Source organism: Pistacia vera, unplaced genomic scaffold, assembly GCF_008641045.1.
Source record: "Pistacia vera cultivar Batoury unplaced genomic scaffold, PisVer_v2 Contig172, whole genome shotgun sequence".
Classification (NCBI taxonomy): Eukaryota; Viridiplantae; Streptophyta; class Magnoliopsida; order Sapindales; family Anacardiaceae; genus Pistacia; species Pistacia vera.
In genome coordinates, this window is record NW_022195812.1 from 229,627 (window position 1) to 243,193 (window position 13,567).

At 36.6% G+C, this 13,567-nt stretch overlaps 3 protein-coding genes across 6 annotated transcripts; all 3 read right to left on the reverse strand.

Annotated features, from left to right (window-relative positions):
* Positions 1-397: 397 nt before the first annotated feature.
* Positions 398-1,195, reverse strand: LOC116125828. Its single transcript, XM_031411532.1, has one exon. It carries the CDS (start codon positions 1,193-1,195, stop codon positions 398-400), a length of 798 nt encoding a protein of 265 aa, XP_031267392.1.
* A 594-nt stretch (positions 1,196-1,789) lies between these two features.
* LOC116125817 (putative disease resistance protein RGA3) lies at positions 1,790-7,128 on the reverse strand. The gene is made up of 3 exons (XM_031411523.1): positions 3,734-7,128; positions 2,703-2,809; positions 1,790-1,821 (listed from the first exon to the last, which is right to left on the reverse strand). The coding sequence occupies exon 1, from the start codon at positions 7,070-7,072 to the stop codon at positions 3,737-3,739; it is 3,336 nt and encodes a 1,111-aa protein (XP_031267383.1). The 5' UTR covers positions 7,073-7,128; the 3' UTR covers positions 1,790-1,821; positions 2,703-2,809; positions 3,734-3,736.
* Positions 7,129-7,902: 774 nt separating this feature from the next.
* LOC116125834 (pheophytinase, chloroplastic) lies at positions 7,903-13,087 on the reverse strand. Of its 4 annotated transcripts, none has more exons than XM_031411538.1 (6): positions 12,823-13,087; positions 12,187-12,303; positions 9,100-9,981; positions 8,657-8,848; positions 8,396-8,552; positions 7,903-8,272 (listed from the first exon to the last, which is right to left on the reverse strand). In XM_031411538.1, the coding sequence occupies exons 2-6, from the start codon at positions 12,285-12,287 to the stop codon at positions 8,033-8,035; spliced, it is 1,572 nt and encodes a 523-aa protein (XP_031267398.1). In that variant the 5' UTR covers positions 12,288-12,303; positions 12,823-13,087; the 3' UTR covers positions 7,903-8,032. The 4 variants fall into 4 exon arrangements, with proteins under 4 accessions (XP_031267398.1, XP_031267400.1, XP_031267399.1 ...); XM_031411540.1 differs by having other exon boundaries at positions 12,187-12,354; XM_031411539.1 differs by having other exon boundaries at positions 12,187-12,358.
* Positions 13,088-13,567: the final 480 nt, after the last annotated feature.

The following is a 13,567-nucleotide window of genomic DNA, read 5'->3' on the forward strand; positions in this document are numbered from 1 at the left end:
GAATTCACCGTGTCAATAACAAGCAGAGCACAGAAAGAAAATTTCCAGATACATCAAAATAAGCAACATTCTGATCGAATACTTCAATAAACTAGTGATTTTCAACAAGTACTTGGCAGAAACTGTTGTTTAACATCAACATTTTGACCCAAATAAGCATTACAAGTCTGGATAGCTAGACTGAACAAACATTCAAATTCATAACATAAGCTTGTATAGATTTCAAATTCAAGGGTACAGGCGAGAGAAATTGATGGTGACACCAATGTAGTTCTTGATGGGGACGTTGGTAGAGAGAATGAGATAGACAGATGATCTTGATTTAGATTTGGACTTTGGACTTGGCTGTATTCACAAAATTTTCTACCAACGCTTGAGACCTTCAATTTAATTTTGGCTAACCAAGAGGATCAACGATGTTTAGCCCACCATAAGGACGACTCCGGAGCCATGGCTGCCCAACACGCCTCCTTGGTTTTCGATACACACGATCCTTACTCATCTTCTCCTCCTTGAACGGGCATAAAGCTTCTGTCTCTCCGCAAACTTGCAGTGGAAATCTACAGAATGGACACAAGTGACTCTTTTTAAGCCACTTCACAATGCAACCTCCATGAAAATCATGCGAGCAAGGCAACCGAGTAATCTCCTCTCCCTCACAAAACCCTTCTAAACAAATCCCACATTGACTCTCAAGGCAACAATTCTTCTCAAACACCAACTTGTTTAAATCCATAACGGCTAATTCCATGGCCGGCACGCATTCTCCTAGGGACTTTCCCAATCTTGTAGCCCAAGCAAGCTCCACTTCTTGATTATACTTTTGTTTATAAAAAATCCCAAGTGACATAACAGCAGATATAACATCACGACCCGCATTAGAATCATTACAATCCATCAACTTAGCCTTGGAGCCAACAATCTTTATGATCTTCTCTTTGTCCTCTTCAGTTACAGGAAGGAGTTTCATCATCCTTGAAATGGTTTCAGGCAGCTTCAAGTCGTCTACCAAGTCACTTCGTTCAAGATACCCATAACTCTTCTTTGAATAAACATTCATCTTGTAGTGTTGTGGAGTGTATTCAACAATGAAATAAACTCGCAATAGAATATAGAATTTACCAGTGTGGTGACTTGGAGGGGCGATCTCGTCTTGTTGCCACATATCAAAGGAACAAGAAGCTGGTTTCGACATTTTTAAACCTATGCCTATAATGAGAAACACCTTGTTCAGCTCCTGACGCCAAAGCATATATATATAAAACCAACCCGTTTTGTTTTATCCCTTATTGAAGAAGGATTAGATACATGAGAATTAGTATTTGATTCCTTGTTGAATTAGAGATCTAATTAGTATTTGAATCCTTATTAAACAAGGATTAATGATTCTAAACTTCATCCACGGATTATAATTATTTTTGTACCATTGAAGAATTGATTTTTGTTGTTTCTACATGAAAATAATACATGCTTTTCATTATTGGGATAAAGAAAATTAATACAGTGTACAAGAATGATGGACATGGGTGTTTCTTTACCCTACATTATACACTTTTCATTAACTTAACATACTGATTAGGTTATCGGGTCAAGAAATATTGAGACACTGTGGAATACTTACAACAATTTAGAAAGGGTTCAATTGCCAATCAATTTCTAAGTGACTGCAATCAAGAGATGCTTTCACTCTATTTAGAGCTGTTTGCCTGTGTTGCAGCAATGGCAGTGACCTATCATTCATCTGCTTCATCGTGTCTTCGCTATTCCTTTTGCGTGGCAATTTCCGTGAGAAATTTTTCCATTTTGATTCAAATTCACAAGCTACATATATAATTCAAGGAAACATTGCATAAGAATTCGTAGTATCTGCCACTCTAAACAAGATAATAACATACATCATATATAAAGTAGAATCTCAAGAAGCAACAGAAATTAGAAAGTTTCCGATAATAACATTGTGTGACGGTCATGTTAAAGCTATACCTATTAACTCTTGTCATAATCATTGTAAATATTTGTGACTAAGTTATGGAGCTTTCAGCCTTTCTATAAAGCAAAAGATTCAAGGGCAGGCCACAAAAATTGCATATAATCATCAAACACTTCAATAGAGCCAGATTCATGGCAATCGCTAATGAGAAAACATTGGTCAAGGAATTCCATAATTATAAATATCTTGTAGCAGCCATAAAATGGTCTTGCAGAATCATCAGCAATGTCAAATAATTTGATAAATAAATGCAGCCTCTCTGGAAAGATGACTTTAAAGGGAGTAACGGATACTGTTGTAGATTCTGGAAGTGGTTGCGGAAATCCCAGGAGGGAACAGAGAAAGGCAGAACAAAGGTGATCGTATGTGAGATAAGGTTGGAAATATTATGGCCATTTAGAGAGTTGCCAAACTTGTTGGAACAAATCTAATGGGGAATTTGATGACAACAAAATTCCAAGAATCCACTGTTATATATAAAGAAGCAAAGCACAGAGAGAAAATTTATAGATACAGTTAAAGCTGCAACATTCCAATGAAATAATTCAATAAACGTGTCTTTCAACAAGTACTTGACAGAAACTATATTGTTTAACATCAACATATTCAAAGGAATAAAATTCCTTCTTCTCTATCAATCAACCACCAAAAAAAAAATAAAATAAATAAAATAAAATCTTTCGAGGCAACAGATATATATTAGAAAAATTACCTTCACTTTGATCGTGGAAACCTCGAATTAAGCATGCACAAACCCATGGTCTTCCTGCACGGGATGCTTTTGCTCCCCCTTTTAGTTCACCATTATGTTGTTTCAAGCTGCAAAGAGTACCCAGCTTATTTTATTATGCTTATTTTACTGAATAACACAATAAGACAGCAGATGAAAAAAGTAGAAAATACATTCAGGCCACCCAAACATCTGGCTCCTAGATCAAAAAGTTTTAACGAAATTATGAATCAAACGAGGTTTGTTTGCAATTTTTCTCAGCCAAAAAGGGTAACACACAGCACAATTCAGCCATTAAATAAGAAAAAACCATCTCAATTTGATCCAGTTCTACCCAAGTAAGCAGATATCCAGACTTGACAAATACCCAAACTCAACACACAAAGAATGTTTAGAATGCAGATTCAGCCGTTCAAACAAATAAAAATCCAAGTTGTTTAAGAAAAAATAAAACTTTGGAATCATACCCAGATGCCCAATTTCAATAAGTTCTCAAATAAATCCCGATAAACTAAATTGTGAAAAAAACGGTGTAATTTCTCAAAAAAATTCAAAAGATTCAAGCGTACCGGCGAGAGAAATTGCTGGTGACACCAACGTAGGTCTTGATGGGGGTGTTGGTAGAGATAATGAGATACACACACCATGATCTTGATTTAGATTTCGAATTTGGACTTGGTTGTAATTGTGATTTTGATATCCTTGATATTGGTGATGAAGATGATGACGATGGTTTTGATGGGTTAGGGTTTGAAAGTTTCACAGATCGAAAAGTTTGAGAGAGAAGCCTCATCTCTCTCGTTTGTGGTTCTTTATATTTATTTCAACACTGTTTATATAGGTTTGTTCATAACCCAAAGAGCCGTTAACGTTGAATCTTGGCGGGCCGTTTAAATTTTTTTCTTATTAAATACTGTAGTTATAGTTCATGCTGAACTCATTTCAATTTTCAAATGCTATGAGAACACAGGAAAATTTTCATTTTTGTAGATTTGTTTAAAGAAACCACTTACCAGTTAGGCCCTTATGGCTTGAATGTAAGGACCATTTATCTTGATGAATGGAATGTGCTGTATCTTGCGCCATTCTGTCCCTTCCTCTTTCTGACAGAGCACGGTCAAGCGAGGACAGCTCCAAATTGACAGAAACTGAAGAGCAGTAAGTTGAGTCATGGATTCTGGAAGACAACGCAAGTTTTCACAGTACCAAAGTTCCATCTCTCGGAGAGAAGCAAGGTTTCCTAGCCATTCAGGCAGAGTCTCCAATTGAGGACAACTCCAAATGTGCAATATTTTGAGACTTGTAAAATGCTGCATTGCATCGGGCAAGGCTGCTAGCTCCTCACAGTTTGATAGTGATAGATGTTGAAGAGAGTTTAAACCTCTTAATCCATCTTCTAGATATGAAGCTAGAATATTGCAGCTATCTATCACCAAGGATTTGAGAGAACTGAGGCTTTCCAATGCAGACAATGCTTCAAGTTCCGGACAGCCGGTAATGCTTAATGACTGAAGGGCACTAAGATTCTCAAGCTCACGAAAAAGATTTTTCAGCTGGGTACAGTTTCTGATTTCCAGAGACAACAAATGTGGATTGTTTTTGAGCAAACCGTCTGGCAAATGTATTAGCTCAGAGATGTCAGTCATAACGAGATTGGAAAGAGAACTTATCTTTGCTGCCATCCTTAAGAGGTCAAATCGACAATCATCCAGCTTCAAAGATTTGATAGATGGAAGATCTGGCAGTTTGATCAAGCTCGGACAACTCTCAATCACCAATTCCTCTAGGCAAGGAAGTACAATATTTCCTTCGACGACTGACCATCCTAACAGATTATGCATATTCTTGATTACCAATTTTTTGAGCAACAAAAATTTGGTAACACAATATTCTCTGGAATCATTGCAGAAATACATTGTGGCATCCATTCCATCAATTGTTAGAACCTCAAGAAATGGTAGCTTTGGTAGTGGTGGCAGTTCCACACATCTCTGGCATCTGATTAATGAGAGTTCTACAAGATTTATGACAGATGGATTCATCAACCAACTGGGAAATTTTGAGCCCATATAGTTCTCAATCAGTAACTTCCTTACATCAGAATTTGGTTGGAGGACTTCAATAACACGCTCAACATTTTCTCTTACATTCAGCTCATCAGTATGCCCCCACAATAACTTCAATGACTGGAGATCTCTCTTTGCCTTCAAATTAGCACACTTGGCAAGTGTTGCATTCATCAAATTTTCAAGGTTCTTGATCTTCAATTCTCCTTGGAGGTCTAGATTCTCCAATTCAGCGATGCTACATGCTGTTTCCAGACCAACGACGAATAATGGTAATGTTCGAAGCAAGCTTAGCTCTCCAATTCCCTTTGGCAGTTCAGTCAGCTGTTCACATCCATCTAGATTTAGATGCCTGAGGTTGATCAACTTTCTCATACCTGTAGGCAGACTCTCCAGACGGTTGCAATGTGTAAGAACTAAAGATTGTAAATTGACAAGGCTACAGATAGAGTTTGGTAACCTTTTGAGGAGGGTATTTGAGAGGTCAATGTACCTTAAATGTTTCATTGCACCAATTGACTTGGACAACTTTTTTATTCTGGTACTGCTTAGACATAAACTACGCAAAGATTTGAATTTCAAGATCAAACTGCGAGATACTTTGACAATCTGCGTCTGCCCATGTAACAGAAGAAGAGAGCGCAACTTGCAAGCTTTTTTAGAACCCACTCGGAGTTTATTCTCAGTACAAACTACTGACATATAGCGTGTGCCGGTAGGAACATGCATTTTCCTGCCGGCATCCACTGTCAAGCAACTGGTACTAGCCACAGATTTTGCAAGATCATGAAGGAGATGATGCATTTCACAGGCCACTATGCTACCACTGCTGTCTTTGGTTGCATTATGAAAGAAAGACCTCCACATTAGTTCATTGAAATACTCACTCCCAACTTCTTCCAGTGACTTTCCTTGAGATGATTGAATAAAACCTTCTGCCATCCACAATTGGATTAGTTTCTCCTTGTTGATCCTCCAGTCCTTCGGAAACAGAGAGCAATAAGCAAAACATTGCTTCAGACGTGATGGTAAGTTATCATAGCTTAGCCTTAACACCGATAAAATTCCATTTTCCTCCTCAAAAATATTCCATATTTCACTGTCTTTAACAGACAACCACTCACTCCTCCTTTTCTTTAAGCACATTACGCTTCCTAAAGCCTTTGCTGCCAAAGGCACACCCCTGCACTTTTTCACAATTTCCTTTCCAATTGCTATTATATTTGAAGATTCATCTGGCTTTCCACGTCTGAATGCTCGTTGTTCAAACAATGACCAACAGACGTCATCTGACAGACCCTCTAAGCAGTAACTAGTGACGCTGCCCATTACCAGTGCAACCTTCTCACTGCGAGTTGTTACTAAGATTTTGCTCCCTTCAGAACCATGCCTAAGAGAATTCTTCAATCTATCCCACTTTTCGTGATCATCATTCCATATATCATCCAAAACTAGTAAAACTTTCTGCCCCATTGTCAGTTCTTGAACTTGACGGTGAATTGTTTCCATCTCTTGAAGGTAACATCTATTCCCTGTCACAGATTCTATAACTGCTTTCATAAGCCTTTTCACATCAAAGTTTTCAGATACACAAACCCAGATTCTTCGCTCAAAATGCTCCTGCACCCTTTCATCATTGTAGACCAACTTGGCAAGCGTTGTCTTTCCTATCCCGCCCAGTCCAACTATGGGAAGTACTGAAACATCTTCTTTACCGGTTGGACTAATAAGAAACTGTACAATCTTTTCTTTGTCCGCATCTCTACCAAAAACTTCAGATTCTACTAAGTATGAATCCGTTTGCAGTCTTGCAAAGGATTCCCCACCAGGGTCAGTAGATACAACTCTCAGATGATAATTGAACCTCTCATCCGCAATCCCATTTAATTTATCCACCGTCTTCTCCAACTTGTTTTTCATTCTATAATGGTAGAGTAAAGGATTTGAGGGTGAACAGAGATTGCGTACCTCACTGACGATGCAACCCCTGAACTCCATGTGATCATGAAACTTCAATTTGCGCCGTAATGCTTCTGTCATATACTCATCCAACAAGTCATCAAGATCATAAGCTACGTCTTTAAGCTTTAGCAACCAAATTTTCACTGCCTTGTCCGTTACTTGCCGATCTTCTGCATCTTCCAGGACAGCTTGAATTGTAGACAGCACACCTTGAAGCCTTTTCATCTCTTTCCTAGTGCCATATAAAGCTGCACACTCGTCAAAGATTTGAGAGGATTTCTCAAAAACCACCTGAAGGAGAGCAGAAAGGACTGCTTCCGCCATTACTGATGCTTAGGGAAAAGGAGAATCGGGAGGAAATGAAAACCTCTTTGTTAAGTGTTTGACTGTTTGGCTCTAGACACCACATTACATGGGCATAGCAAGCACTTGACTTTAAGGTCGCTGACAAACTATACCGCGTTTTGGATTTCATAAATCTTAATCTAAATTTAATGCTTGATGGGGCCCCTTTGTTGTCCATTATGCAAAAAGATCATCACCATTACCAGTCTACTTTGAAATTCGCAAACATTTGTTTTGAGCTTTAGTCAGGAGATCATCAATGTGACGTGTTAATCTAAAACAAGAATTTAAGATTAAGGGACACTTGTTTTTTTTTTTTTCTCTATTTTGTTGGTGATACAGAAAGAGGGAAAAATGATAATTGTAACCAAGAAATTTCTCTCAAGCTCCTGCTAGCACAAGGTCCAGAATCCCACTCTCCTTGAAAATGCATTATATAAAAGAGTCGAGGTTCCTAGAAACTGCATTATGAAAACTGAAGGTTCCCTGACACTGCATTATAAAAGGTGAAGGTGTATTTGTAACATTGTTTCCTTGAAATTACTTGGAAACTCTTGGAGAAAGTAAGGAGAGCTAAAGAGATTGTCAGAGCTTTATAATTTAGCTGAAAGTCAACTCCAACCATTCGGGCAAACTGGCAAAGTACATTTTTTTTTTCAGGCATATAATCTTCTCATCATTTTAGATAAAATAAGTTATTTCATGTATGCTCACAGTCAATCTATGAAGAGCTTCAGTTATTTTATGTGATGTTATATTTAATAACTGATTGGAACAGTAAGTTAAAACTCCCAAGTCAACAGAACAACTTTCAGATAATTTAATACTATGAATCATTTAATTAATCTGATATCTTTTCTATGATACATCAAACAAATATGTTACATTTAAGAATTTACATCACTTCTGGAGAACTAAAAGTAAGCTCTGTGTCAGTGATCAAGGTTTAGTCTCTAATTTCTGAAAGCGAGATGTAATAAAGGAGCCAATCCGGTTCCAGAGTGAGAAACTGGATCCATGGAATTGTACTCTTACTGATTTTTTTGATCCTTCTCTAACAAATTCCAAGTCCTTGGCAATGCTATACTGAATTCTGTCTATGTCGTCAAGCAGAGGTAACACCACTGAACCCTCGGACTCCAGGTTTTTTATCCACCCACGCAGCAAATAGTTCACAACCTGTATAAACGATGACAGTCCAATGTCAAAGAAGAAAAGAAAGAAGGCCAAGAGGAAAATACTGGCGCAAGACAACCGCTTTATCAAATACACTGCTTCACTGATTAGCAACAAGCTACATACCTCAGGAACTTCATCGTGAGGGCAGTGACCAGCTGGACTGAGCTCATAGTATGGAGCTTCAGGCAGCTGCCTTTTCACCTGAAGGCCCCAGATAGGCTTAACCCAGGGGTCTTCTTTTCCATACATGAGACAGATTGGAACATCATTCATCTGACACCTAAATATATAAAGAACTGGAAACACTTAACTTGGAGCTAGGAAAAGTGGTAATACAAGACTGGAATATATTTTCTCACAGTTGGAGATTTCAGTACCACTTACCTAGATAAAGCCTCCCTGAAGGATAATTGTCCCTGTGGAGCAAACATAATTGACGCAAATGATGCAGCAGCTGCAGGATGTTGGGTTGTCTCAAGAATACGAGAGAAAACTTTGTCTGCATTAGTAGAATGATCTACATAAACCTGTTTAAGTACCTCGGCAATACTTCCCGGATCACTAATTTTCTGCCAACTACAATGACAAAAAATAACAATAAGTTGAACTAGAGTGGAAAAGAGAAAATACAATTGCTTTATCCAGATAACATATTATTAAACATTACCAACATCCATAAAACCTATTTTTTCTGAATTTACAAGTTAAAAACATAAAAAAGAATACTTTACCAGATCTTCATTGAAAAATACCTCAGGTGAATTAAAAGTATACAGGTTCACAAATAACATCATATGATCTAATTAACCAATTAAAGAAAAACTTACATCAATTCTGTGAGCTTCCGCACACTTGCAGGAAGAGGAAATGTTCCAGACCATGGAAATATCTTTGCTAGTCTGGGAGACTTAACAGGATTGGGTAAAAATCCCCAAAAGGGTGTTGCATTAAGCAATGTAACACCCTTCACTAGTTGAGGGTTGCATGCAGCAAAGTAAACTGCAACAAATCCTCCAAGTGAGTTCCCCACAATATATACTGGTTCACGAATGACCTCTTCTATGAAATAACGAACCTGATCCTGCCATAAATCCATAGAAAAAACAAGCTGACTCGCCCATGGTTCAACGTCATCTCCAAATCCCCACACTTTATCCTTCCTTTCTGTTGTACCTCCTTTGTTAGACCGTGCAGTAGGATCTTCAAATGGCAATGACATGCCTTGCCCAAGAAAGTCAATTGCCCATACTCTATAGTCCCTGCCCAAATCTTTCAGTTGCTTCTCATAATGAAAAGAACCAACCCCAAAGCCAGGAAGAAACAGCACAGGTGGGGAATTTACATTTTCACACCCTGCCTTCTCATAATGCACAGTAAATTTAGGTTTCCACTCCCAGAAGCAACTACTTATAGGTGCAGCACATTCACCATTGGATTCATCTGGCAAGCCTGGAATTAAAACCTTGGGTATCAGTGCCCCATCTTTCGAAATATTTCCAGCACCCTCTTCCCCACCAATTACATATCCATCATAGTTCCCACTCGATACCTTTGAAAAGACCTTTTTAAACCCTTCAACAGCTTTTAATGAATGAGAACCTTTCCCATGAGCAAGATTCTTTAAGAATGACTGGTTACTATCAGAATATCTGGGAAACCCACTTCTGAAATAAATCCTAGTACACAAAGTATTGTGTTTCCTAAATGATGTAAGCTTTGACTGGCATGAACTCGAACTTCTCTCGACAAATTTCCACCTCAAGTTTACAACATGACAGCTCAGCGGGCAATTGTATGAGATAATTTCCATACCCAGAAACTTTTTACTGTAATGATCACCCAAAGCAAATACTTGAGCAATAGTTTAACTTGACCCTCTATCTAGTTGCAGNTGGCAAGCCTGGAATTAAAACCTTGGGTATCGGTGCCCCATCTTTCGAAATATTTCCAGCACCCTCTTCCCCACCAATTACATATCCATCATAGTTCCCACTCGATACCTTTGAAAAGACCTTTTTAAACCCTTCAACAGCTTTTAATGAATGAGAACCTTTCCCATGATCAAGATTCTTTAAGTATAACTGGTTACTATCAGAATATCTTGGAAACCCACTTCTGAAATGAATCCTAGTACACGAAATATTGTGTTTCCTAAATGATGTAAGCTTTGACTGGCATGAACTCGAACTTCTCTCGACAAATTTCCATCTCAAGTTTACAACATGACTGCTCAGCGGGCAATTGTATGAGATAATTTCCATACCCAGAAACTTTTTACTGTAATGATCACCCAAAGTAAATACTTGAGCAATAGTTTAACTTGACCCTCTATCTAGTTGCAGAAAACAATTAACAATAAGAAACAAAAAACAAATTTAACGTCATGATTCATATAATATCAGTTGCCAAAAGCTTAAGAAAATAGCACAACCCAATCCAACACAATTCTTAGGCCAAATCAAAAAACAAATCATCCTTCTCAACTCAAAAATATCAATGAAAAATTTCTAAAGTCTTATTTTCTTTCTTTTCCATCATTTCCTAGCAACCAAACAGACTTTCAAGAAAAATAGAAAAAGCAAACCAGACATAACCAGAAATTACTAGAACTAGATTTTAAATAAACTAACCTTGAATTCACACCAAAAAAAGGAGAGAGAAGAAAAGTATAAGCTCATACACTTGTTTACAATTGCTTACTACAACATACAAATCACCAGACCAATAAAATTTAAAAATAAAAATCAAGTAAACGTAATCAATAAAGAAATACTATAAAATGTCTTGTTATTTTACCTTTAATTTGGAGACAGAAGTTTCATTAGAGTGTGAAGGATTGCTATGGAACTTATAGAGAGAAGAATTCGGTTGCTTGAAAGCTTCTTCTTCCTCTCAAAGCCAAGAAAAAAATCCAACTTTTATTGTATTTTCGTTATTTTCTGTTGAATATTGAAAAAAAAAAATAGTTGCTTTACTAGAAAAATCCAACCACGCTTGGAGCACTTGTACCTCGTGATCTAAATGCTTGTACTTTCAGTTGTTCTTTCATTTGTCACCCAACCCCTATTTGTAATTGAAAAAAAAAAAAATTTAAATTAATTAAACTTTTATTTTAAATCTTATAAATTATGTTATATGCTAAATTTGAAAGAGAAATTGTTGACAGTTTGACACAGCTTGGAAGAAAAATGCAGAACTAGAAATAGCCATGTGACTATCAGATGAAGCTTTGGTTGTTTTATCTCTTTACATTTGTCCCCTTGACATGGATGTCAGAGTGCATAATCTAGCGCCAACTCAATGATTTCATGGGTTAACCAGATTCTTCTTCTGAATGAGATGGATGATTTTCTGCAATAAGAACCATTTGTAGTTGCTTGCAACCAGCCTGTTTTCTTGATCTAATCACTATAAATTAGTCTTGATTTTGACCTTTCTGTCTTCCCCAGAAGATAGATGACAAAGAATGAGAGCAACAAAGTAAAATGATATTGTAGTTTTGGTTACAGAGAAATTGAACCCAGAAGAGATAGTTATCTTTACGCAAAAGAAACTCAACATTTTCAATACGGAGTTAACACGTTTGCTAGTCAAGACAATATTGAAAATGTGGCATTTCCCTAAATCTTTGTTATGTTGTTCATACTTCATTGTCAACTTTGTTTGACCAAACATTTTGAGCCAATTAAGTTTGCTAACCAACTCTCTATTTCTCTCCTGAAATCTTGTTTCACAGTTTACCCACATTAGCCGAATTGCACTAATCCCAGGCCAGCTCAATCTTAAATATGCCAAAACTGAAATAAGGAGGATGAAAATATCATGTTCCATTTGTGAATCTATACATAAAGAATTAAAGTGATTTTTTTTTTATCTCTTTGGAATATACTTTTNTATTGTGTTTCCTAAATGATGTAAGCTTTGACTGGCATGAACTCGAACTTCTCTCGACAAATTTCCACCTCAAGTTTACAACATGACAGCTCAGCGGGCAATTGTATGAGATAATTTCCATACCCAGAAACTTTTTACTGTAATGATCACCCAAAGCAAATACTTGAGCAATAGTTTAACTTGACCCTCTATCTAGTTGCAGGAAACAATGAACAATAAAAAACAAAAAACAAATTTAACGTTATGATTCATATAATATTAGTTACCAAAAGCTTAAGAAAATAGCACAACCCAATCCAACACAATTCTTAGGCCAAATCAAAAAACAAATCATCCTTCTCAACTCAAAATTATCAATGAAAAATTTCTAAAGTCTTATTTTCTTTCTTTTCCATCATTTCCTAGCAACCAAACAGACTTTCAAGAAAAATAGAAAAAGCAAACCAGACATAACCAGAAATTACTAGAACTAGATTTTAAATAAACTAACCTTGAATTCACACCAAAAAAAGGAGAGAGAAGAAAAGTATAAGCTCATACACTTGTTTACAATTGCTTACTACAACATACAAATCACCAGACCAATAAAATTTAAAAATAAAAATCAAGTAAACGTAATCAATAAACAAATACTATAAAATGTCTGGTTATTTTACCTTTAATTTGGAGACAGAAGTTTCATTAGAGTGTGAAGGATTGCAATGGAACTTATAGAGAGAAGAATTCGGTTGCTTGAAAGCTTCTTCTTCCTCTCAAAGCCAAGAAAAAATCCAACTTTTATTGTATTTTCTTTATTTTCTGTTGAATATTGAAAAAAAAAAATAGTTGCTTTACTAGAAAAATCCAACCACGCTTGGAGCACTTGTACCTCGTGATCTAAATGCTTGTACTTTCAGTTGTTCTTTCATTTGTCACCCAACCCTATTTGTAATTAAAAAAAAATTGTTTAAATTAATTAAACTTTTATTTTAAATCTTATAAATTATTTTATATGCTAAATTTGAAAGAGAAATTGTTGACAGTTTGACACAGCTTGGAAGAAAAATGCAGAACTAGAAATAGCCATGTGACTATGAGATGAAGCTTTGGTTGATTTATCTCTTTACATTTGTCCCCTTGACATGGATGTCAGAGTGCATAATCTAGCGCCAACTCAATGATTTCATGGATTAACCAGATTCTTTTTCTGAATGAGATGGATGATTTTCTGCAATAAGAACCATTTGTAGTTGCTTGCAACCAGCCAGTTTTCTTGATCTAATCACTATAAATTAGTCTTGATTTTGACCTTTCTGTCTTCCCCAGAAGATAGATGACAAAGAATGAGAGCAACAAAGTAAAATGATATTGTAGTTTTGGTTACAGAGAAGTTGAACCCAGAAGAGATAGTTATCTTTACGC

Coding starts and splice junctions, on each gene's coding strand:
- LOC116125828 (XM_031411532.1), bottom strand. CDS start 1,195: ATGTCGAAACCAGCTTCTTGTTCCTTTGATATGTGGCAACAAGACGAG.
- LOC116125834 (XM_031411538.1), bottom strand. CDS start 12,287: ATGGAAATTATCTCATACAATTGCCCGCTGAGCTGTCATGTTGTAAAC. Junction 9,982..12,186: donor TCATGCCAGTCAAAGCTTAC/ATCATTTAGGAA, acceptor GTCAAAGCTTAC/ATCATTTAGGAAACACAATA. Junction 8,849..9,099: donor CGGAAGCTCACAGAATTGAT/GTAAGTTTTTCT, acceptor TTGTCATTGTAG/TTGGCAGAAAATTAGTGATC.
- LOC116125817 (XM_031411523.1), bottom strand. CDS start 7,072: ATGGCGGAAGCAGTCCTTTCTGCTCTCCTTCAGGTGGTTTTTGAGAAA.